Below are 25,678 nucleotides of genomic sequence, written 5' to 3'. Positions count from 1 at the left end.
CGCCACTAATGATTACATTTCAAGCAAATTGCCCTAATCGGTCTAAAATGCAAATCCATATTCACAGAACTCGTCTCGATGAGACGTAAAAGATTCCTGCTGAGAATTCTAACGGGAAATTATAAACAAAGAAAAGGATTTTAATCCATATTTGAAAACTACAGATGACAGCAAAAAAAGGGTTGTAAATAACACCATCACATGAGAATTTGCTTGAGTAACCACATACGCTACTTAAAATAGACGCTTTCTTTTTCAAGAAAGAAAGGGGAACAGTATGGGGTTTTTCGTTTTTGTTTTTTTCTTTTTGTTCATTCCTATGGTGTTTGTCTACCTTTACGGACAATTGATTTTCTGTGGTGCAAAAAATTACTTTAAAATATGTTGATAATTTGCCACACTCTCGTAATTGGTGCGTGCAGAAAAATGACACATGCTGGTTCGAAAGTTCTTGTTTACAAGTTTTACTTGTCCAGTTTTCTGCGAGTATTATAATACTTTAAGGCTTAACCAAACACCAGAACCGCCTTGGAAGACACAAACTTGCGTTAAAGGTACGATAACTGTGTTTTCTTATACATTTTCCCTGTCCAAGCAAACTCATGTCTGTGCAGACGTTTTCGAATGTGCGAACTCAAATAAGCGGAAGTTTCATTATAAAGAAAGAATGAAAGATGCGGTTCAAAAGATCATAAGTCGATCGGGGTTCGCATTATCATATGGCTCTTCATAAAGCAAAGCTCTAAGATCTGAGCTTTGAAAGAGTCTCGAGAGAATGTATTAAGAACTAAGAAAAAACGGATTTGATGCCGCAGTTCGATTTGATCTATTTCTATCAGACAAAAGACCTACTTGCGCCGTTTGAGCTACCTTTTTCGTAACATAAAACGGCTTGAAAATATCGGGACGTGTTTCTGTGTTGTGGGCCTATCTAGAGCGAACTATGCTGCTTCGCACATCTTCATGCGTCTCGCATCAATTTCGACACACTTAAATTTCGAAATGTTTCAGAGCTCGTTGGCCAAAATAAAAACGATTTAAGAAGCACTGTCAGTAAAAATCAGATATAATCATCAAAATCGCGGACACAGCCAAAAAAATCGATTTCGCTCATACTTTCTATACTGATAGACCCTTGTACCAATTTTACTTTTAAGGAAAGGTTATGAGTTGGTTGTGCTGCCAATCAATTGCAGAAGCATCACACAAATAGGATTAGTGTGAAACTAATTTAAAACTTACGGTGAACTGACTCGACAGCGCCACGAATTATGACAATTTCAAAGGTTTTGTTCAAGAAAATATTGTAAACCGTTTCAAGTAGATTTCTCCTATACAAGCGAGAATTTTAACAAATGGGCAATTGCTGTAATATGTATGGGACCATAGTTAGTAGAGGGGACTAAATGAATAAAGGCTGATAGTTTCTAAACAAACTGTTCGGGGCTGCGTCGCTGGGGGTAAGGAAATAATTTGAATATATCAACAAAGTTGAAATGGTAAATTGGCCACCGTTACGATTATAAAAGCTGACGTTTCGAGCGTTAGCCCTTCGTCGGAGCGAATGACGACGGGCTAACGCTCGAAACGTCAGCTTTTATAATCGTAACGGTGGCCAATTTACCATTTCAACTTTGTATGAGACTAAAGCCTACCAATGGACAAAGTATGGGCGAAATTGAATTTTGAGCTGTGTCCGCGATTTCTCTGATTTTTACTGACATTTACTCTTAATAGACAACCACTTTTTTTTTTCCTTGTTCCAAAGACGATTGTAATTGGCTGATTAGCAATGATGGGATCGATATCCACGTGATCAGAGCGCGGCTGAGGCTTATGGTGTGTATACTATAAATATCTTATTAGACGTTTTGTTGTGTAGTATCGCTGGAGTATTTTTTCGAGTTGTGCCGTATTTTGACGAGCCCGTAGGGCGAGTCACAATACAAATAACGAGTAAAAATAGTCAGCGATACTACACAACAAAAGGTCTAATAAGTTATTTATTATCCAACACGCCGAATTGTTATTTCAGTGCGGGCAAATTTCGCGGATTTTATTTACGGGGAGTGCGTGACAGAAGTATGCGAAGCGGAACGGAATTAGCGCGTTGTTGTGTCTCGTGTATTAACTATGATTAAATGAAGAAATTTTCTGGTCGTCAAGCTGTTTTTCTTCGTTCGATTCATCTAATTAACTTGGACCTATATTTGCCAGCCATTTTGACTCTTCGTCGTCGGAAATATGATTCAAATTGTCCGCCACTTGCTTTTTTTTTTCGTAACTACAATCCAATTCTTCGCTTGCGCGATGCGAGAAAACCTGTTTAACCGGTACCACAATAGACGAGTACAAATACCGCGTAATATTTGTATTCGTCTATGGCGTTATTTGTACTCGTCTAGGTGTAGTTGGATAATAACGTCTCATACTTTAAAATAAGCAGTGAATAGCTGCCTCAACGGAAAATTGCACTTACAAGTAATCTTGAACCTCATTTTCTTGACTTCCAGCTTCACGAAGTGATAGAAGCCTTTCATTTTATCTGGAGATTTCAATTCGAGTTCACAACACTTTCTATTGATCAATCAAGCATATGGCACAGTGCCCAAGGGATTTAATACACAACGAAGTGGAAGAAACACTGAATGAAACTGGAACTGCCGCAAAGACTCTTATATTTAATCAACGTGAAAATCTCTCACCCACGTCAAGCTCGTATCAGTTGTCGAGCAAACATCCACATACTTCAGCTGTAGCACTTCAGCATTGTTCTTCCGAAGTGCAGCAAAGCAAAGTTCATCAAAGTGTCCGCCAATCGAGCTTTCAATGTGCACATCTATCATGGACAAGTCAAGGACAGCAATCCCTTCGTGAGAGTGATGCCGAAGCAAAATGGGACATAATGGGAAACACCCTTAAGCTGGCCATTACCGACTGTGCTATGGCGATAGTAAGCCAGTCAACTGTTATGCGAAAGCAGAGTAACTGCGAACATTGTTCTAAAACAGGGAAAACCAATGTCATCACTGGGGAACACGAAGAAGAACAGAAAGCAATATGTTCCAATCAAGTGCTTAGCGATAATGGTATATTAGAGATAGAAGATATTATGCCAGCGAAGCCAGAAAACCAGGACGTGAGCATGGAGCCTTTAAGTATAGAGCCATCTATACCGCTGATTCAAAAACGGGGATATCTTAATGGGCCGCAATGCGAGCGACTCATGAAACGACTGGAGATTCTGCAAGATGGGGGACATTTTCAAGCACACAAGCGTTTGGTCAAAGTCTTGCTCAAACACTGCATGGAGCATAAAAGCAGCCACGTTAGACAAAAGGAGTATACACGCGATACAAAATGTGAACAACTGCTGAAAAAACTTGAATTTCAGCAAAATGATAGAAAATCTGAAGAAACAGATTTTTTATTTTCACTGTACTCCCGCCTTTGTGGAGAGAAAGAATATGCTGACTTGGAATTATCCCTTGTGATCGAACAAGGAGTTTCCTTTATGTACCACAAAAAATTTAAAAAAAGTAAGCTCTTTCTAACCTCAGTTAGTGCACTCGGCAAATACTGTGAACTGAAAAATTCGAATATTTTAATAGCAAGAACGTATTTTCTCCTGATAGAACTGAATATGCACATGTACCAGAAAATTAAGAAGATTCAAACTCTCTTTGAATATTTGGAACGCAGCGAAGACTTCTTGAAACACCACGATTCCCCAGAGGACATGGCTGAGTTACATTACAACCGTGGATTACTTTGGACGATTGTAACGAGCACGATCCCGGTCGACGAAGGACATGCGCAGGTACGAAAACATGCGCGACAAAATGCAATACGTGACTTTGAGCTCGCAATTGCTTATTCTCAGAGGGATTCCCGTTTGAGAGTCAGGCAAAAGAAACTGACATTCTGCAGCTTAGGGATAGCAGCTGTCCGCCTCGACTGCATATCGACTGCCGCCCGAAATGAGATAAACAACATACATGTCACTACGGAAGATATCAAAGATGCACAAGGCCACCTGGACCATGTCTTGTACGAAGTGGGTGACACCCTCGCAATTGGACCACGCATGCATGTTTGTAAGAATCGTTCGGATCAGTATTATCGTCAAGGTTTCTATCAATTGGCCAAAGAAACAGCCGAAAACGCCTTGCAGATTGCATCAAACTATGGATTTAAAACTGAAGAGGACACGCTGAAAGAGCGAATCTATTTTCTGACGAACCTACTCTCCAACGAAAACAGTTCATCCATTACAGAAGAAGGCCAAATTTTCACCTCGGACAATGACAACGCCAATTCGGAAACATCTTGAAGCGATACAAATTTCGGGGTAGTCACATCTATGCTATAAGTTGTCAATTACCAAAAGTCGTAATATTGCGATTAATATGTTCGATACAGGATGATAGTAAGATACGCTACGTAGTTTACGAAACATATAACACCTATTCCACCCGAAAAAAAAATACGGTAAAACCACGAGTAAGGAGAAACCTGTATAAATTGCATCGTTTCAGCTGAGGTCATTACGTCTGTGAATAACTCAAACTTTGAACTGTGACAATATCCATAACAATATCAACTCACCGAAAAACTGACACATTTATCGACATTTCCACATTTTGATAGTCCTCCACTGTCGCGTACCCTGCAGTGCAGGCGTTTTAGTAAGGTGAGTTAAAGCTTCAAGCTTACTATCGTTCATTCGACCATCCATATCTGATTTCGAGTAAGAGTGGACGATGGGGGAAGGAGGGAGGCGGGGAAATGCGAATTTCTATTGCCATACCCCTCCCTTCTCTTTCCTTCTGATCGTCGTTCGCCCCCTTGGTACTAGTTTCTTTCTCTTATCAGGTTTCCATTACTGTAGAAATCAAAGATGGCAGCCATGGTTTTCACAAAGAAAATACCGAGCATTCGCACGGCCTAGGATCGATTTTCAAATGACTAACGTGCGCGAATTGAGGAGTTTTTTTTTTTTTTAATCGTGTCCTCCGATGTTTCGTCCGCGACAAAAACAAAACTCCGTGGACCATCCAGTGGATGTACCACTGCTATCACTCATGTCATTCATTGATGTAACTATTTATCGTTTTATTCATTTATTTATCAATTAGTTTTAATTTACGCAATCAAGGCTAAGCTAAAACATGCACTGAACAGATGAGCTCGCGACTTTTCACATCTTGAGCTCCTATCTTGAGGATGAAATTAAATGAAATTAAGTAGATTTACTAACCAGCTCATACTAACTACTTACCGGCGGATTCTACAGCCGCATGAGCCGTTAAGCTGGAAGGCCAGAAAAATGGAACGACAGTATCAATATCCACTTCAAATGCATTGCCAAAGTGTGGTTTGGTAATGTCTTTTATCCCAATCACGTAAGGATCCCCGATATGTACCGGTGTTCCAATTACACTCTCCAAACGGGATGTAACAGCTACAGTCCTTTCCAAAAGTCGTCTAGGTATGGGAAACATACAAACCACCAGGGGACAACTGAAGGGTCCGGCCTCTTTACACTTGATATTTGTCTTATAGTGAGGTATTGTTCTCATATTTACTTCACTTTCATCAAGAATTCCCACTGTCTTGAGTTCGCTATCGATGTGATAGCTTATAGAGGCAATGTAAAACGCTACCATATCGTTCCAAGGAAATTGCGTCAAATTTGTAACACGGTCGACTTCATGGCCCTTTTTCAGGACATGGTAGAGAGGTAGCAGTGTTCTGGAAATAATTTTAAAATCAAATCAAGGCGAGCTACAGCAATTAGAGGGGCAAAGAAATCATTCCACATCCCAGATTCTCAAATAAAGTGAACTGTATTTGGCATCTTTGAATACCTCAGAATATTCTTTATATGCCAACCTCCCATTTTCCTCCCTCCCCGAGGAGAAAGGGAAGGGAGAGGAGAGTACGGCTACACGTAAGCTGATTATGAGTGAAAACACGCACAAAATCATGCAAGCTTAAAAAAACGGCTACACGTAAAGCTGATTAAGAGCGAAAACACGCACAAAATCATGAGTTTAAAAAACGATTTCAACGGTAGCCCCCAAAGCGAGGAGCCAGCCGCGCGAGGGCATGGGGCGAAAGCACAGAAAAGCTTACAACACGTGCAATTACTGTGGTCATTTATAATCATAATTCGGGTGAATTATTTTATTTGACCTTCACCCAGTGTACATATATAGATCTTGAGACCTAGAAACTAATTTCTGACAATTTTGCAACTTACATTCGCTTTGACTTCGAATTTCCGGGCGCATGGCCTCCAGAAGCCTTGTCGGGAATGATTACTTTCGCATTAGAAAAGCAATTTGTTCATACCTGATGTCCGAATCACGTATTAGAGGCTTCACTGCTGTATCTCCAGGTGTACTGCGCTGAAGTAAAGGACTACAAGACTTGTTTAACTTACAAAATTTCTCGTATTGATCTGCGTTAGTCGATGGAACCACGATCACATGTGCATGTATCCGACCTTGAAATGATGCGGCTGCACTCAGAGCTCTTGCCGCCATAACGCTACTCGCCATGTTCTTAACTTTGCAAAGCATCAAAAATCTGTAAAACAATTTAGGTGGAAATCTTGTCCCTACGAAAAGAGCCCTGATTTTCTTTTCTATGTGCAGTGCTGAGGACTGCGTGAAACAAAACAGCGAAGTTGCCTATATCGTCACGTGAAGCCTGGGAACGTCTCTCACATGTCTAGCATGTGACATAGCTCTTTTAGTCACGTAATCTTTATCAAGTAACGAAGCGACTACGTGTCCTTTAAATTTACTTCTTCTTTGTGCAAAAGAAATTTAAAGGAGCAATGCCTGCTTTGGAAGAAAACGAGAATGTAACTTCTTGGCCAGCATCGAAAGCTAGGCATCAATTTCGCACAAATCCATATTACGAGGGAAAATCAACATCAGGATTTTGTATGCGACATGTTCAGACAAATTTGGCTATTCTTCCAGCTGCATTGGCCGATGAATTTGAACGGTTCTGCAATTTAAACAAAGCTCCATGTCCGTTGATGTACAAAAGCAGACCTGGTGAACTATCTGCTGGGTATCTCGCCCAGAATTCTGATGTAAGGTATGAAAAAAGCTTCGTGCCCTTGTTAATATTTTACGTATTTGTTTACATTTTGGGGGTCATTCGTGTAATAGGAACGAGCTGTCCTTGAAAAAACTACTCCTACAGGAGTGACCAAGACATATTTTTTCCTGAAGACAACTCTCATTCCCAGTATCTCAATGAAAATTCTCCTTACCGCTTGCCATACATCTTCTACAAGTTTTTTCTGAGAATTTGGTGTTGGATCAAATGCTAATATATTTTTATTCCTAAGTTATCACTTGAATTTGTATTGATCGATACCGTAAGTAGAAATTGTGTTTTGGTCACTCCTGAGAGTAAAAAAGGTTAAGATGCAGGTACCAAATTCTCACTACTGACTTCAGAAGAAATGTTTGGCAGACAGCGAGGAGAGTTGCAATGGGGATCGTTATGGTGAAAGGGTCAAACATTAACATATAACATAACAATTATTCAGGAAGTTACAATTAACGCGAATACAAAAAAAATACATCCTGAAAAGGGAAAATCGTGAGGTTAGCCCTGTATAAAAACAATTTCCCTAACTAAAAAGATACAAAAGATAAAATTTATTTATGGCTACAGATTCAATAAATATTCAATAAATATTCAAATAAAATTTAAGTCTACTCTTAAAAACAAACAATGATTCAGCATGTACAATGTATCCTGGCAAGCTATTCCATTTCCCCACTATGGGAATGAAGAAATAATATTTGTAACAATTACAAACCGCTCTTTTCAGGTAAAGTTTATAGTCGTGGTTAGCTCTTGTATGCTTATTGGCAAACGTGAAGAAATCTGGGAAAGAGAGGTGATCAATACCAAAAACTATCTTATAACATTGAACCAGAGATAGAAATTCTTTCCACTTTTCTAGTGTTTGCCATTTTAGTTAGTTACAATGGTGTTTGTAACTCATTTCGCCACATTTCTGCCTTAAAGCTAGTTGCGAAGCACTTCACTGAACCTTTTCTAGAGCCATAATATCCTTAATCGAATACGGATTCCAAACAGGAGCCGCATATACTCCAGTATGGGCCTGACCAGTGACTTATAGAGCTGCGAAAACACGTACTGACTATTAATTCCGATGGACCGCTTTATGATACCTAGTACCATATTTGCCTTATTTACTGTTGCAGATACATGCATGCCCCCAGTTCAAAAAAATGAACTGGTGGTTCAGAAAAACTAGAGAAACAAGACCAATTTATCATACAATTGCCCTGTGTTCTAATGGCTTAGTAGGTCTGAAAATGCAATGCAGACAACATCTGCTTTTCTGATTCTAAGATTTAAGAATATCTAGTTCTGGCAAAGATACTCAAAGCTAAACTCAAGCTAATCAAATTTATAAACTGGTACTGACATCAACTTTCAATTGGAAGCAACTGGATAGCCTTTGAGTATGCTACTTCACCTTTCATTCTTCACAGAGTCATGGAACATCATTTGGCTGCAAAAAGCTCTCCTGCAAAAAGAAGTGTCTATTCAAGAACCCTATACCTAACCCTTGATAAAAACTCACGTAAATCACATTCCGCATGTCTCCATATTCTAATTCTTCTTATCCAAAACTTTTAGAACTGATCTTCCAATGTACTGGGTGTCTGAGAAAGGAAATGTCACCAAGAAAATTAGGGAACTAACCAGTTATCCACTGGACGACTATGTTTCCTTTTATCTGGGATGCAGCTTTTCCTTTGAAGACGCACTGATGAAAGCTGGCATTGAATTGCAGCATGTGGTCCAAAAGCGCAATGTGTCAATGTTCACAACTAACATTCCGTGTTTGTCTGTTGGGCCATTTCACTGCCCCATGGTTGTTTCAATGCGACCAATTCCCAGAGAATTGGTTGAAAAAGCAGTCATTGTCACAGCTGTCTATGATGCAGTGCATGGAGCCCCAGTACATATTGGTGATCCATCTGTGATAGGTATAGATGATGTTAATGTAGTAAACTTTGGAGATTCTTCTGATGTGGGTGATCTGATACCTGTGTTTTGGGCTTGTGGCGTAACATCGTCAGTGTCGGTAAGATCAGCAAGTAAGTGATGTCAGGCTAGAAGGTTTTCTTTTAATTTTGACACTTAAACTACTACAAATTATTAACATGATTCTTCTGTCCTTTCCACTTCAAGTGATATATTAATTAGCAAGGAAAATACTGAAGTGATTAATTACAAACTTCAAGATATGAATTTTACAAAATTCTCTTAACTCAATTATTCGTGGGAATATATAGCAGCAAAAGGGGAGAGTTCTAAATCACATCCAATTAATTTTGAGTTAATGGGTTGAATAGATATAAAGAATGATAATTTCCCTTACTGACAATTTCAGTCTTATATTTTGTTTCATTAAGTGCATGTTTGGTGAACTACTACCATTTTTTAATCCAATTTTATGTGATTTTACTTGCAAGTAAAGATCATTCAGTTTTTTGCAGAATTTCTAGTTTGGTGAAACAGGATTAAAACTTTCCATATTCAAAGAAGATTCTGGTGCAAAATTCATTTGTTTTGACCAGACATGTACCAGTAGTAATTTGGAATCTGAAAAATAAGCTTTTAGTTCTTGCTATTGATCGATTGCCATTTAGATACAGTGTGAGTTTATTCACCATGCTATTGACAGTACTGGACAAAATAATCTTTTTTCTTGTTCTTCGAAACCTGAGGGCCGGGTAATTTTGACCTTTTTAATGTCTCTCCATTTCTACAGAACTACCACTGTCTTTTAGTCATCAGCCTGGCTCAATGTTCATATGTGACACCACTTTGGAAGAATACTTTAGAGTCAATAAACCAGAACATGGAGATGAACAACCCAAGCTTATTACTTTGGCAGAGCAACCGTTTCTGGCTTCTGTTTGCTCTGAAACTGCATTTAAAAAAGTGGAAAAGCTGAATAAATTATTGGGAGGTCAGAGTGGTTTTGAAGGAGATGTCTATGATTCTGATTTCCTGAAGATTGTGGGAAGATTGTCCCATGCTCCATCTGTTGTTATAGGCATTCTTCATGAGGAAATCATTCCTTCCTCTGAACTGACTACTGCAGATGGTCTCCAAGGAGTTATCACTTTGGTCAAAGCACTTCAGGCAGTGAAGAAAAAGATAACCATTATCACAGAACACAATTCACAAGTAATTCATGACTGTGTGACAGCTAATGCCTCCCAGGGAATCTCTGAAAAAGATGTGCACATTGTTACAATGGAAGACAGTAAGGATGTGAAGGACAGACTTTCTACTGGGAATGTAAATCACAAACTGGATACAGTGATAGCTTTACAAATGACAACACAGGCTAGCAACAATGATAGTGGATCTAAAAGGACCTTTCGAGTTGGCTTGGTGGACAAATTATTGGAGGAAGGTATGTTAATGTTTGATTAAAGATTGAAACAAAATAAAAACTCTAGTGTAATTGCTCATTCTTCACAATACCTCGTTTTAGCCTTGACTAGTTGGTTTGGTAGTAAGAATATTCCCATTTCACAAATTTCAAGTTCAGTTTGTTGTAAACTCTTGAAGTGTAACTTTCAGTGGTGCTTGGCATAATTATGAAAGGTACTATGAAATGGAGACCTACTGTAAGATTTATTTTAAGAATTAGATTAAGATTAAATTTTGAAGAAATGGAGACCTACTGTAAGAGGAGAATTCTTACCAAAAAGAAAAATACCAGTCCTGTAGGATATCCCAGAAGTTTGGGTTCTGAAATCTGGGTTTGAGTCCTAATGGCCAGTCTATGAGTTGGGGTCACTAGTGATTGCTTGGAGGGCTGCAAGGGCTCTAAAGACCACCAATCTAAATCTAAAAATCTATATGTCTAATCTGCAAAGGGCAAGACAGCCCATCTTCAGCAGATATACCCACCGATTCCATCCCAGGGGAGGACATCCACCACACAGTGATCATGTGCGTGGGAAATTAACGTCTCCTACCTCTAGCCCTGCAGGAGACAGGGCCTACGGTTTATTCGTCCTTATCCAAGAGGACTAGAATATCTATCCATTTCTTGATATTATAGAAAGGTAGCACATTCTCCTCAGTTATTTTAAGACCCTGAGTGTTGGTCCAGCCGGGACTTGAACCCTCGACCTCCCGCACAACAGTCCTGCGCTCTACCAACTTGACCTAACCAGGAGGCAGTTATCTGCTCCCCTCCCCCTTCCCATTTCCATTTCGAGCAGAGAATTGAGTTTCAACTCATTTAGTGTATCTCCAGACCCACATCAAAGAACTGACAACTGGTTTTCAACCCAACTTAAGTTTCAGTTATTTTGTCCTGCCTCTGCTGCCCTCCCTGTTTGTATTTAAACTTTAATGTATTTTTTTCTTTTAATTTGTAGCTTTGAAATGGAATAGTGTCAGTAAAAGATCACCAGTAATTTGAATAAAATTTTCTAATTTGTTTAGTTTGTAGCTTTCAAAATGGAATAGTGTCAGTAAAAATCACCACCAACAGACAAGAGGCATCACCAATTGGTGATTGCAGTTCAGTGTTTAGTCATGTAATGGTTATCAACTCTATGCGGACAGCTGCATTGGGTCTTTCTGCTGCCTTATATGTCCTGAACAACTGTCCAATTCACTCACGATACTTACGGCATGGTATTGGTAAAAGAGAAGTCTTTGAAGTTGGGCAGTTCTTTGTAAGCAACACTGAACAAGTAAGAACTTTCCTCTGTATTGGATGGATGCAGACAAAACAAGTGGTGTTTTGCTATTAGTTATTTTTCTTAATTAATTTTTCACAGTAATGACTAGTTTAAAAAAATTGCCAGCATCATGCAACTCATTTTTAAGAAAATTCCTGCTTTGAGTTAATCATTTGGTAAGGGGTGGATGGGGACTTCTCTCATGGCAGAGGAGTAGGAAAAGTAAGAAAAAGTGGCTTCACTGCTCTCTTGATCTGACCTATGATTCATTATCTTTTTAATTTCAGGACAAAATGTGTCACCAGATTCTTGACTGCATTGAAGGCAGCTGAAGATTCAAGGAACAATTTCCCTTGAGTGTTTGTTAATTCCATGCTGACGAACATCGTTGTATGTTTTTTATTTCTTCAAAACCAAACAGGTTTCGTTTTGGTGTTTGTTTTTGTTTTGTTTTGTTTTGTTTTGGGGGGGGGAGGGGTGAAGGGGAAGTTCTTATCATTTAGTGTCTTCGTGCATCAAATTAGAAAAAACATACATTGATCTCACACGTCACACACTTAATGGAGGGAAGGGGAGCTTAATTAAGGGGGGTGCTTGCAATCTTGATTTTTGTCCTATTGCTGCGCTAAGTTAATACTCATAAAGGATCTCTGCAAGCATAGAGAAATAGAAATAACTGGAAAATAAAAGAAATTATTCTCCTGTACTGATTCCACTATAAATGAAGCTTAACAGTCTATAAACAAATTAGCAATAGAAAGTGTTTCCCTTGTAGCCTACTTTGTAGGGATATAAGGAAATTATGGTCTGGGGGTGGGCACTTATTCTAAGAAATACAGTGACTAGGAAGATCCTTTACTTTATTTTGAATTTTCATGTTTGGTAATGTTTGTGTGGCAAAATAAAATGAAATAATTACGTAACTATTTAAGGCCCTACAGCATCCCCCGTTACGGTCTACATGTAAGTATAATTATGGCTGTTGTTTGGAATAATGAGAAAACGAGAAAGTGAAACAAAAAAGATGTAACTCCAAACCTTTATTCGTTGAATTACAAACGTGATCAGCAAAGAGGTCAGAAATTTACCATTCGAAGAAACGTTCATTTTATAAATTATTTCTTGGACAGCGATGCTATTAAATACCTATATAAATAAAACAATATGAACATTTTCAAAGAAGTTCATCCACATCTACTTTTTCTTTATCGTAACTGGATGGTGAGGAATTCATAAAAGCGAACAGTTGATTTACAGTCTCGTTTACGTTCGTCATCCAAAAATAGACTACTTGACACTTGGTAATCATGTTAGATTATTCACGTACATTGAGAAAACTAATCATAAATACATTTTCATGTAGGGAAAGGCAACTTTATGAACAACTACTTGAAAACTGTACAAAGGATAAAGGCAAACTAATACCCAGATCACCCACTCTATAAAAGTAAGAAAAGATCTGGGGAGTAGATAACGGTCAATATACACATTATAAACATTATTTTGATCAAGGAACTTCACAAGATACGCTCACTAGACAGCCTATGAGTAATCTAAACTCACGTCATTACATGGACTGGTTACTACCTTACATTTTTGGTATTGTTCCACTATTATATAGATACAGCATGCCAGATTATGGCTGGCTAGTTCCCTTTGTACCCCTTTTATATAAAGCTTTTGAAACGCAATTTTTTTCCTTTTTTGTACTCAAAAAAACTATGGCAAGAGCTAGCTCAAACCTGATCGAGTGAACATTTCTCTTGCGCGACCTATTGTAAGGGACCGTTTACCATTAAGCGAGTAGTCTGCTTGGAAATGTACATCCGATAAGGATAACGATAAGGCTAATTATTTGCTATTGGCTATCACAATAAACATCAATAAATAACCACTTCATTACAACTTAAACGAATCAGCCATCACACACACCCATACTCCAACCAAACCGAGGATTTCTTCCCATCTCCTTGGTTTGACCCGACAGATCTCGTCCGTACCCTCTCCTCCGCGCCTGACCCTCGACCTGACGCCGTCGACGAATCGTCTGGCGGAGCAGGAGGAGAGTCCATAAATATTTCTCTTTCCTTTGCCGCCTTCCTGGCCTTGCGTACTTTTTTCAGTGCCGGTGAGCAGTCTCGGCTGTGATGCGACGAAGCAGACCTAGCATCATCGTCGTCGTCGTCTTTACCTAGAGTCTGGGACGAAGGCGACACATACGTTGATGCTCTACTGCCGCTGTCGGTCGGAGATGTGTGTTCAATATCAAGAATCCGCGCTCGCACGCTGGAAACGTTTTGTTTAGTGGTTTCTTGAATTGTTGCCGAAGAAACGAGTACCTTGGTGTCATTCCTGTTCTCGTCTCTTTGTTCGTTCGCAGATGGCTTCAATTCCACAGGGTTCGAGGGGACAACGTTGCGCGGCGAGGGTGCCGCACCATACCGTGACGACATATCGGTAGCAGCTCTAACCGTATTTCTCAGTACCGCAGTACTGCTATTCGACAACAATCGAGAATCAGACGTGGCGCTGGCTCGTGACGGAGTAGTGTGATCGCGAGAAGGCGTCGTCGAATCGCGTGAAGGCGGTGTATTGTTTGACACGGGTAGTACGTGTTCATCCCCACGTTTATCCCGCACAATGGCGAATACCGATGACGAACTGACTTCCGCACGGTTCCCGCGAGAAACCACCGGAGTTGAATTCAAATCGGTGTAAACTGACGTTCCAGCCCCAGCAGTACTTACTGCCGCGCTGGGTGACGCCTCGCTCTGAGTTATAGTTCCACTTGTAACATAATGCGCTGTGATTGGGACACTTTGCCGGGGTGGTGCAGTTGAAGCTGCAAATATGGTACCTTGCCGCTTTGATGCCCTGACTCCTTCATTTTTGTCGGCACTAAGGCTCCTTTCTCTGGTGTCCCGACTGGGTAAGTCATTCACATGAATAACCCTTGGGCCATCGCTCATGTCCTCATCTGAGCTCTTTTCTCTAACATGCTGAACATGGATGGGAACAGCATTATAGTTCCTTGAGGATTCAGTTGTTTTACCACCATTCTGGTCACCGCTGGCGCTCCTTTCTCGCGTGTGTTTAGCACGAGAAGGCAATGTGCTATAGTTCCTGGAGGGTTCCATACCCTTCACAACGTTCTTATCGCCTCTAAGGCTCTCCTGCCGCTGAAATCCACGAGGTGTGGACGAAGTAAGTTCCTCTCGTTTGTCGGCGCCAAAATTTCGCTCCCTTTCTTGAAAAGGACTGGTTACTCCACCATTAAATACCAGTGCCCCTTCTCGTGTCCGCGGGCTGTTTTCTCTCCTTTCCACAGTAACTCTCTTCACCTGATCTTCTTGAAAAGGAGATGAGACAGGCTTATTAGAAAGTGACGGAGACGAACCATTAGGCGTGTTCGTGGAAGCAATCACTTGCACAGAAACTTTACTTTTGGTTGGTTCTACAGTTCGTTCTCGAACTGGTATGGTGTCCAGATTTTGAGTGTAATGCGTGGTGGGCATGCTCGCCCGTCGTGCGTCTTTTTGGGAAGGAGACAGCGCATTACTTTCTTTCCGCCCCAAGATTGGGCTACGCTGCGGAGTCCGAGGAGTTGGTTTCTCTTCCAACTTTCGGGCGAGAATTGGAGAAGAGCGAGGACTTGACATTCTCTGCATGGAATTAGAAGGTGGGGAGGGAGCCAATGGTTCAAGCGACACTGGATGCTCCTTTCGAGGAGCAATTGGAGAGATGTTCGGGCTACTGCGAGTCCAGTGATGCTTCCTCATCCCTGACGGAGAAGCATTCGGTTTAAGATGCCTCATCCCTGGCTGCTTCAAGACTTTACCCGAAGATCCAGCTACATCACCGTCCGGAAGTCCATCACCCGAGTCAACATCATTGGGTGTCAGAGTCGACGAGCTACTTGGCACCTTGTCCAAAGCGTCCATGCTTCGCGGGCGACTAAGTCTCCCAGGTGACCAGTCGCTGTCATTGAATACCTCGGAACGAACGTGACGCGCACGGAAAGCAGACACGTCGTGGGTGGCGGAACGGAGACGTATGGTGTCTGGTTCTTCCGCTCGAGGTAAAACAGGCGTGCTGATGTAGGGGGACACGAATCCATCTTTCTGTCGTCTGAGAACAACATCGGACTGTGCACTAATTAAGCTGGAATTCAACAAACTCTTGGTTACTGCTCTCGAATCCCCGGAAGCAGAGCTTTCCCGTGAGTCTTCGCTGCCCGTTTCATCACGTCTGCTTACAGGCGTGGCAACTAACGTGCTTGTGTCAAACTCCTCAAGGTGTTGACTGTTGTCCATTCGGAGAAGTTGAACACTGTGACGTTTCTTCTGGGAAATGTCATCTTTCTTCTAAAAAGGAAAAGCAAGATAAACCTTGGTAAGTCGAAAGAAAATCAGAATACCGAAAAGAGTGAAATGTTTCTCGAATTAATCAAGTTCTTTCTTGCCTTTTTCAATCCAGCCTTCATCATCACTCTCGCAAGGAAGTTAGGCTTTCTAAAAAACAAACGAGAAGAAACATCAGTTTTGATGAAGTTGTTGCCAGAAGCCAAGGCTGGGCTGATATTTACAGTGTATAGATAGAGAGATGTATATTATTCCTAATTTGATTGGTGTTATTACTATTTTAGCTTTTACAATTTTAGCTTTTTGTCAAACACTTTTATCATGAGTCTCTGGCTCGGGGGATTGGGAGACCACCCTCTGTGTATTTTTTTCGACATAAAATAAATTATCTTATCTTATCTGATCCTTTAACAAGGAGATTCCTTAGGCTACGAGAATATAATTAGAGAAGGGATCTTAATCCTAAAGTGGTATGAAAACATCACACAGAACAACAAACATGCTACAAATCATGATTATAAATCTTTCTTTTTCGGCATATCAACAACTTTGTTTTTATCTTACTTTTTAGGTTTAGCCGCGCTTTCTGCCAGCGCTTTATTCGCCAAGTCAACTTGTTCCTCGAGGCGTTCTTTCTGACGTTGCAAAGCGTAGATTCGATCTCTGTAAAACAAAATTAACGATTAACAAGACAGCTTTCACGCAGAACCACCTAACAATAAAACATAACCGAGAGGACGCAGCACAAACAGACACAACTCAGTTCAGTTTGTTTACAAATACGATTGTCATACACCCGCGGTTTCTCTTGCTCTAACGACGATTGTGATTAGCTGATAAGTAATCATGAGGCCCTGAAAAACTTAAAATGTATCGCGCTCGGGATGAAATTTTGACAATTGTGTCTCTATAAACACTGAGACTCTCAGGAAAACAAAACTGTATCCCATTCGAGCAGACCTTTCTTGAAAAATATTTTCTACAGTGTTATCTTGTGCAAGATGATTGATAAAAAAGGGAAACATACTTCTGTAACACAAGACTGAACAGTAACTGTGTACTTACGAGAAAGCTCTCTCGTCGTCCATGAACTGATCTTTGTCTTCCAACGACTTAACCAGAAGATCTTGATTCTAATGGGGGGGCAAAACGGATTATCAAACAAATCTCTGTGAATTAGCGCCCCTTACTAAAGCCTTCTTATCTCTACAGTTAGGGCTGAGAGATTTGCATGTCACACCCATGTAAACTCTAAATGACAAGAGGCACCAGAGTACCAAAGGACACAAAAATGAGATATTAATGTGGTATTGACCTGTTCCACGAGTTTGTTCACTTGTTCCACCAGTGCTTTGTTTTCCTCTTCTAGAGTGGCGTTCAGCTGACCCAGCATCTGTTCCCCACAAAAAAAGTACACATAAAATAATTACGAGTTGTCCTTTATTTTAACAATCCATCCACACTACAACAGGAAATTCACAATCGAAAATCTGATACTTATTTCTAGTGGTGGAGCACGTATTATACCATCTCCTCCTTACCATTATTCAAGCCTCCATGACGTAAACACAGTACTACCCTTAAGCGAGCCTCTTCTGGTTCATCAGGGAAAACAAGGAGGAAATACCGCATACTTCTGTGAGTACCCAGGTCCCCACTCCTTGCTCTTCAAGAAAATATCATGGGAAGTACTACACATCCTCCCTATGAAAGCCCCTCCGCTTCCTTATTTCTCAGGGGAAAACCCATAGACTTCTCCTACGTAAAGCCCTCCGTGTCCTTATTTCTCAGGGGAAAACCCATAGACTTCTCTTACGTAAAGCCCTCCGCGTCCTTATTTCTCAGGGGGGAAACCCATAGACTTCTCCTAGGTAAAGCCCTCCCCGTCCTATCCCCACAAACACTGTATACTTTGCTCTCAAAGCCTTACCAGTGGAGGGGGAGAACTAACAAAACAAAGCACAATAGTTACCCACCTCACATCTGTGTCCCATCTTTGAAGCTGCGATATCCAGTTGATGATAATAATCTCTGAATTCATTCATGTCCACCTGCAAAGCTGTATAATCCGCTCTAGCGTTCTGTAAGTCATTCCTGAGTGATTCGTTCTCAATCTCAAGCTGAGCATTTCTCGATGACATTCCTTCGCTTTGAGCCGTCACCTTGGCGCTCTGACAAAAAGATAACAGATTAACATCCTTTTTTGGGGGGGGGAGGGGAAAGGGAGGAGGAGGAATCATAATATAGCTACTGGAGATGATTGCTCTTGGTTAAACAGCTACGACGAAACATTAAGGACATAAACCACTGGCTATTTGTTAAGTTAATTCTGTTTTCAAGATCCATTAAAGACTCGGGCCCTTTCGAGTGCAAACACACGCCAACATCACATGAGCCCACAGAAGTAAAACGACACAAAGAACACTCAGGGCGTCCACAAATCAGCCAGATTGACGGTGTTCCTTTTACAAGATAACAAGATAATAGTCCTTCTTTGTGACTTTGAAAAAATGAGTGCTTCCAAGGTTCGCGCGATCTACCTGTTTTTCTAGCATTCTTATTTCCTCGTTGAGTTCTGCTATCCTTTTGTCTGCGATTGCTAATAACTCTACAGTGTTCTGCCCGGACCTTAAAATGCAAATAAAAAGCCTTTAGTAATGAGACATGACAATCTGATCAGAGTAAGATTAGTCCTGTCAATAACAAACGATATACAATATAATTTGGACAAAAGCAAAAGTAGATCGGAACATGAAAAACCTCTTGGGATCTAACTCAAATGACAAAATAACGCTTCTCTGGATTCTATGGTTAATAACGCAACACCTACCTTGTAGAGTCCGCCGGTTTAAAAATGATGGTCTGTGAGGATCCACCCTTTCCTTTTTGAGCTTTATCCTTTTCAGCTTTTTTGTCATACGATTCGACAATCTGCAGAATTCCAATCAAAGGGAAACTTTACATATCCCTTTTCCTCTTTTTTGAGAAGGATACACATAGTTAGATTACATTCCAAACAAAGGCAAACTTAGTAGTTGATATCAACATATATGTTCATGACATTACATTGATAAATTCATAGTCACATGACGCTGTAATGATGATTAATTCTTACCTCTGTTAGTCGAACCTGCTCTTTGGAAGAGGCTCCCAGTCTGAAGGGCAAAATTACAAGAAAAATAAAGGCGTTTGAAAATTCATTTTCTTTCCATACGAAACACCTTGTGTTGGGAACTGTACGTTACATTTATTAATCTTAAATATAAGTGATTTCGTTTATCTCTTACATAACCAAACCGCATGTATGCAGCACGTGTCTTATCACCCCATATATGGTGCTGTTCCACGTGCTTACAATGAGACGTGGTGTGTGTTTTCGTGAGAGTTGTGAGTAGGAGTTAACTGGAGTGTAATAGCAAAATCGAATCAAGAAAATAAATCGTGAGGACAGCTTTTGCACGTTTTCGACACTTGGAAGTTCTCTGGAGCTTGTTTCAAAATGAACGCGCATAAAGACCACATTTCAATTGGAGGCGTTGAGGCTTTTTCGGTGTGAGGTATCAGTAAGATACAGAAAGAAAAAGTAGGATTGAGACACCAGGAAGGAGGCGTCTTGCGAAAGAACACTACGAAATGACCTCAGCTTGGGGGCTCCAAACCGCAACAACTAATAACTAGCCAACTCATTTTTAAGAACCACTCGAACAGAATTTCAAACTATTCCAACTTGTTGACGAACGCTTCTATAAGTTTCTTTTAAGAAGCTCCCTTCTAGGATCTCCAGTGGACAATGCTTTTGTTTTCCAGCTAGCTCACCTTTTCTCCAGTGATTGTATTTTGTCATCCTTAAGCTCAGCAGCATGAGTCAACTTGTTGTTCTGATGGACAGCCTCTTCAAGCCTCGTTTTCAGTCCTTTAACCTGCTCCTCTCGTTGCTCGATCAGCCTGGAGAACTTATTTGCCTGAGCAGTGACTTCCTCTAATCTGTGGAATAGAAACGATGGTGGGAATCGCGGTGAAACACGAACGAGCCAAGAAAGTGTTTTGGGAAATAAAGTCTCGTTTACATGACACCTTGTCCAGGTTAAAGAAGTACTGAAGGAAGATGTTTTATCGTCTTGTCACGAGCGCGGAACAAACACAACTCTCTGAGTCCTTGTGAGGAAACGGAACACCCTTGGATTCCCGCTCCGACGCCCTACCACTGAGCCACACATATTCATATTTTTTCTGATGTTTTTATCTACGTTTTGGAAACAGGAATCTTATTCTACAACAACTCCTGCAGGATTTCCAATGTTTCTCTTTGGAAAAATAGAAGATCAATGCAGTTTTTTTTCCTCATTTTTTTTTTTTCATTCATTTCTAAAATCCCGAATGGGAAATCAGATGGCCTAGGTCACCCCATTTTAAAAACTGGTTAAATCACGAGCTTTTAGCTTCCTTTCCAAATTCAGTCCTAAATTTCCAACCGTTTGGTTCATGTACAAGTTGTTTATTTGAAAATGAACTAACTTAGCTTCCAAGGCCATGTTCTCGCTTTCCTGTTGCTGTACGTTCTGCGTTAAGAGGCCAATCTTGCTGTCCTTCTGCTTCAGAGCCATACTGAGTGAGTGACTGTTATCATCCCTACTGACCTCCATTTCCGCTATCCTGTGGTAAAACAAATTCAGCGGGGTTAACGGTAAACGTGTGCATGTGAGCTAACTCGTATATCTGCCGCAGCTGATTACTGTTACTAAAGTATGAACTGTCTAAGAGTATTGTTACTATCCCTGGATGGAACACTAATCCATTGAGGTTAAGGCACCATCACAAGTGGAAAGCTCTCGAGTAAAAATTAAATCTTGTGTTAGAAATCTGGGGTAATTTCGCTCTACCAACAAAAACTCGTGATATCCTCTACCAATCAGAGTCAAAACTAGACCCAAACTTGCCACTCGTTTGTTTTTCCTTGGAGTTCTCATTAGCTCCACCTAGAGCTTACAGAAGTTTTTGTTTCTTCTGAACACCCCTGTGGTAGCCTTGGTTTTGGCTTTCCGATACTAAACCGAAATGTGTTCAAAGCATGGTCCCCTAAACAATACCCCATTCCAGCAAAACTGGTGTGATTTCTCCAAATGCTAGAACAGTTTCTTCACGACCGTCTCTGCAGGAATCGTGAAAGCATGGGCCGTGGATACAGTACCTACCCCGCCATCATTTCAGATAAGACTTACGGTTGTTATGAACTGAAAAAAAGTTGCCTATTACCGTTTCTCTAAACTTTCAATTTTCGTTTCCTTCTGTTTGAGACTGTGGCTTAACCTTCGGTTCTGGCTTTCGCTCTCCTCCAGCCTGAATAAGGTAAATTTTGAGTAGCAGATGAACAGATCAACTCCGTTAACGATGAGCTACAAAAGCCTATTCGGCTTATTGTCAATGTAACTGGTAGCCCAATAGTCAAGCTAGGCCGCCAAGTAAGTGTTAATAAGCTTTTTGAAAAGCCGGGCCTCAAGAAAAACTGGAATAGAAATGTCAAACCTCCTGAGCAAATTAATCACTTACAAAATTGCACATGCTTACACTGACAAAAACAATACAAAAACAAAACAGAAAAATATCAAATTTATCAGTTACAAAATCGTACATGCTCACACTGACAAAAAACAACAGCAAAAACAACAACAACAAAAACAGTGAAATATCAATCTTGACAGAATCACATCAACTCAAGCAAATAACAGCGAGTACTCGGTTGAATTTTTCTTTTTCTTTTTCATAATTGCAGAATTCAAATTAGACGACACAACATACTTCGTTTCGAGGCTCATAACATCGTTCTCCAAATCTTTCCTGACTTTTTCCACCTTGTCTAGTTGACCGAATGTGCTTGACAGTTCTTTCACCCTGACAGGCAGAGAACGAAAACAGAGGAAAACGTTACGTGTGTGTGTGTGTGTTTTTTTTTAAGTGAAGGTGAGATTACAAAACTAATCTTTCAAGAGATAAGAATTTCTTTCGCCAGCGCAAAGCACCTTTCTTCCATTTCAGCAATCTTGGTATCCTTTTCTTTCAGTGCTACACTAAGCTTGCTGTCCGCTGTCGCAGCATATCTCAAGTTCTCCAACCTGAAAATAGGAAGAAACGGTAGAGTTAGGAAGCTTCAGTGAATGTAAAATTTTTATAAACGTGTCTTCACCCCTTATAAGTTGATTCAAATTGATAAGAATTACCGTTTTTGTAACTCTGAAAGTTTGTCATCTTTACTTTCCACATCAGTCTCTAATTCTTTAACTCTGAAAAAACAAAAGTTAATAAAAATTTTATATATCAGTGACAAACTCTGCTGCACCTCAGGTGCCACTTTCTTGTTCTCACTAAATTTCGACGTCATCTATTACAAAACAGACCCAAGGGGCACAAAGGAATCTACTTGTTGAGTAGAGTGGTTTCTTGGCTTTTCCTTCACTTTCCTTCTCTTTTTCTCCGTTCGAAGAATGGATTGACGTGCTTCAACGATATGAATATGTATAGACCACTTTCATAAATGGCTGCCGGATTAATATTCTTTTGTTTAAATTTAAATTAGCCCTACTGGCCTCGTTCTCCAGTGCAAAATTCATAAGAATACATTATCTCAAGCGAGGCCAGAAGGGCTAATTCAAATTTAAACAAAAGAATATTTATACGGCAGCCATTTATGAAAGTGGTCTACGCCAACTTGGTTACTCTCTCAAGGTAGACAAGAAGTAAATTTTAACCTGTTTTTGTACTCTAACACTTTTCCAGCCTTTGATTCGAGCAATTTCTCCAACTCCTCTTCTCTGAAATACAAAGTTAATCACGTAATGCATCATGTATATTAACGTATGACACATAGAATAGATTTTCAGCATTACTGTATAACAAAAAAAAAAAACAGCATTTGACCCGCTACTCTGATGACTCCAAAGACCTTTCGACCCCATGTTAACTGGCGACATGCAGTATGACCGTGTTCGTGCGCATGTCGACAGAGTTTCGTGAGTATCGTGATATCAAAATCAAAGTTTAGCACAACAGCCAATCAGAATAACGGAAACATAATATGGAGCCAAAGGAAACACAAAGTCAAAAAAAGGGAAACTGCCCTAAGGGCGACAAAACGCGAAGCACCAATCACGAGTGGTTTTAGTTTTCACCTGATTGGTGGAGATGGAGGCGGACGCTTACTAAAACAATCACCAAGCGTACGAAAGCAGAGCCAATGCAGTCTAATGTAATCACTTAAAACATTCAACTAGTATAAAAAAAAATAACATGATTTTGAGTGCAACTTGGTGTTACTGAGCACGGGTAAATTTTCCAAAGACAACAAAATTGCACGAGCTCATGGGACAAGTGCAATTTGTGGTCTTTGAAAAATTTACGGGTGCTTCTTTCCACCAAAATTGCACGAGAAATTATGTCGTTACTTGATAATAATTTACCGGAAAAAAACATTACAGAAAGTCGAGATAGACGAAATTTCGATAGCGCGCGCACTATTTGTAATTTACACTCGTGTTACATGAATTATCATATAAGGGGCAAAATTACTGAATTGTGATTGGTCAAGACAGAGGGCATTTTTTTCTTAATTTTTGTAATTGCCCCGGGCAAAATTACTTGAAAATGATTGGCTGAAAATCGCTTAGCAACGGCTGCCAAGGTAAAGAAATTTCTGTTTGTTTGTAACAATGGCGTCCCGTTTTGCGTGAGATCAGTAAGAAAACATTTTGCCCCTTATATTATAAACAAGTAATCACATGGTTCCTCGTAAAATTAAGGATTAATATCACTTGTGTTTTCGGAAGTTGCAGAAATTACCCTCGTCGCTGCGCGACTCGGGCAATTTCAGCAACTTCCGAAAACAAGCGTGAGATTAATCCTTAATTTTACTCGGCCCCATGCGATTACCTATACAAATGCACTTGCGCGTAATTTTAAATTATTACGAGCGAAAAGTTTGTCATTCCCAGACCGTCTGGTAACAGATGCAAATAAAACTTGCAAATTTCGCTCCCTCCTCACACTATACAGCAATCTAAACCTAATGCCATTACCTACCTCGTCTCATTTGCCTGTAATGTTTTCTCCAAGGTGCGGATGTTTTCCTCTTTCTTTCTCACAGATTGATCCAGTTTGCTATTAAGGTTTAGTGTCTCATCCAGCCTGAAAGGAAAATACCGTGGCCAAATCAAATTTTTTACCACAATTGGCAGTAATGTCGCAACCTGATTGACCAATTATCCGTTGTCGTTACAAGTACATGAATAGTTCTGAAAATTTGGTGTGAATTCCAGCCAAATCCCGTGATTGTTATTGTTTTCCTTCTCGTTAACTTTCTGCTTGAAAGGTTTTCTTATTTACCGATCGTTTTAAGAGTGGAAAGTTTAAATTTCTCAAGTTTGTCATCTACAGTTTGTGTCTATGTTTTCAATGCCATGCCCCCCTTGCCTTTTCATTTTCTCTCTCCCCCTTTAGTGTCAATTAACCCCGGACAATTATTATTTCTAATAATCCTTTCATTTTGAGCAACATTTGACGGCGCTAAGGGGTTGAAAGTACCTCAACGTGGTCCATTTATCAACAATACGTCTGATGGAGAACAAAGCAAACTGCTTCCCTAGTTTAGAAGACTCGCCATGAAATAATTTTCTCAAAAAAGTAACCTTTTATGAAGAGTCTCAATTTTTTCGTCTTTAGCCTGTATCTCGTTTTCCTGTCTGGCAAGCTCGCTTTCAACATTTTCAATTCTGAGGAGAAAAGAAAGAAAATGACGAGATTGACGCTAACAAATTGCTTCCGGTCACGTCTAAAGCCTTTACTAGTTCTTATATCGTTATGCTCATGTTTGTAAACACTTTTTTATCGGTATAGATCCGTTTTTGGCGTTCGCGCTGCCTCGAGTGTGTACCAGGTAAGAAACATAGGGAAGTTGAGTGAAAAAAGGCAGAAATGCAAGCATATTTTATTCAACATACACCGATAGTTGCGGAAGCCACACGTGTTAAGTCTTGCCGTTCTACTTTTTCTCCCGGTGACGAAACGAAATGACATAAAGCACCAAAAAAGCAAGAGAGACAAAGATTGAAATTTTATGAACAAGTTAGTTTGTGAGGTCAGCTGATCTTCTAATTAGAGTACTCAATGGTTCCAAGTCATAAAACTAGTCATTTCATTAAGGCTATTAACTTACTTTGCCTCCAAGTTTTCTATCCGGGCATCTTTCGTCTTCATAATTTGGTTCAGCTTTCTGATCTCGCGAGTAGTCTCCTGTGCCTCGATAAGCCTATAATCAAAAAATTAAAATAAACTTTTTTCAACAACCTCTCATAGCTAACAAGTCTATGAACATAATCGTAGACATATGGTAGCTATTTTCAGTTGTCGTTTCGATACGCTTTTCAAATTCAACTCATGCGCAAAGACTTGCTACACTAACTTTCAAGTGTATTGGGATGTAAGTAAAAGTAAAACCTAAGTAATCAGAATGCCGTCTCTGAAAAATTACATGAGGAGCCA

The 25,678-nt window shown here is 40.1% G+C and overlaps 4 protein-coding genes across 7 annotated transcripts in view; 2 read left to right on the top strand and 2 right to left on the bottom strand.

Annotated features, from left to right (window-relative positions):
• The window catches only part of LOC111339367 (D-glutamate cyclase, mitochondrial-like), a 28,463-nt gene extending 21,764 nt beyond the window's left edge, over positions 1–6,699 (bottom strand). For both annotated transcript variants that reach the window (XM_088725618.1, XM_088725617.1), the window contains exons 1-2: positions 6,358–6,699; positions 5,282–5,754 (exon numbers count right to left, since the gene is read on the bottom strand). In XM_088725618.1, coding sequence (XP_088581744.1) covers positions 5,282–5,754; positions 6,358–6,587 — 703 coding nt within the window. In that variant the 5' untranslated portion in view covers positions 6,588–6,699. The remainder of the gene's footprint in view (positions 1–5,281; positions 5,755–6,357) is intronic.
• LOC148729371 (uncharacterized) lies at positions 79–5,251 on the top strand. Its single transcript, XM_088725619.1, has 2 exons — positions 79–554; positions 2,514–5,251. Exon 2 carries the CDS (start codon positions 2,597–2,599, stop codon positions 4,331–4,333), a length of 1,737 nt encoding a protein of 578 aa, XP_088581745.1. The 5' UTR covers positions 79–554; positions 2,514–2,596; the 3' UTR covers positions 4,334–5,251.
• A 38-nt stretch (positions 6,700–6,737) lies between the features above and the next one.
• LOC111339366 (uncharacterized) lies at positions 6,738–12,971 on the top strand. Of its 2 annotated transcripts, none has more exons than XM_022946017.2 (5): positions 6,738–7,116; positions 8,707–9,170; positions 9,848–10,501; positions 11,548–11,801; positions 12,077–12,971. In XM_022946017.2, the coding sequence occupies exons 1-5, from the start codon at positions 6,848–6,850 to the stop codon at positions 12,119–12,121; spliced, it is 1,686 nt and encodes a 561-aa protein (XP_022801752.2). In that variant the 5' UTR covers positions 6,738–6,847; the 3' UTR covers positions 12,122–12,971. The 2 variants fall into 2 exon arrangements, with proteins under 2 accessions (XP_022801752.2, XP_088581747.1); XM_088725621.1 differs by having other exon boundaries at positions 6,973–7,111.
• The window catches only part of LOC111339351 (uncharacterized), a 37,996-nt gene continuing 25,129 nt past the window's right edge, over positions 12,812–25,678 (bottom strand). For both annotated transcript variants that reach the window (XM_088725615.1, XM_088725616.1), the window contains 19 exons: positions 25,353–25,445; positions 24,826–24,909; positions 24,221–24,325; positions 22,894–22,956; positions 22,366–22,428; positions 22,168–22,260; positions 21,947–22,039; positions 21,404–21,487; positions 20,666–20,803; positions 19,967–20,134; positions 19,266–19,305; positions 18,981–19,081; positions 18,691–18,778; positions 18,127–18,321; positions 17,466–17,543; positions 17,216–17,283; positions 16,715–16,813; positions 16,252–16,300; positions 12,812–16,153 (listed from right to left, as the gene is read on the bottom strand). In XM_088725615.1, the coding sequence (XP_088581741.1) occupies positions 13,712–16,153; positions 16,252–16,300; positions 16,715–16,813; positions 17,216–17,283; positions 17,466–17,543; positions 18,127–18,321; positions 18,691–18,778; positions 18,981–19,081; positions 19,266–19,305; positions 19,967–20,134; positions 20,666–20,803; positions 21,404–21,487; positions 21,947–22,039; positions 22,168–22,260; positions 22,366–22,428; positions 22,894–22,956; positions 24,221–24,325; positions 24,826–24,909; positions 25,353–25,445 (4,144 nt within the window). In that variant the 3' untranslated portion in view covers positions 12,812–13,711. The remainder of the gene's footprint in view (positions 16,154–16,251; positions 16,301–16,714; positions 16,814–17,215; positions 17,284–17,465; positions 17,544–18,126; positions 18,322–18,690; positions 18,779–18,980; positions 19,082–19,265; positions 19,306–19,966; positions 20,135–20,665; positions 20,804–21,403; positions 21,488–21,946; positions 22,040–22,167; positions 22,261–22,365; positions 22,429–22,893; positions 22,957–24,220; positions 24,326–24,825; positions 24,910–25,352; positions 25,446–25,678) is intronic.

The sequence above is a fragment of the Stylophora pistillata genome, chromosome 6 (genome assembly GCF_964205215.1).
Source record: "Stylophora pistillata chromosome 6, jaStyPist1.2, whole genome shotgun sequence".
NCBI lineage: Eukaryota > Metazoa > Cnidaria > Anthozoa > Scleractinia > Pocilloporidae > Stylophora > Stylophora pistillata.
Note: the sequence above shows the minus strand (reverse complement) of the source record. Positions and strands in the feature narration are given on the sequence as shown.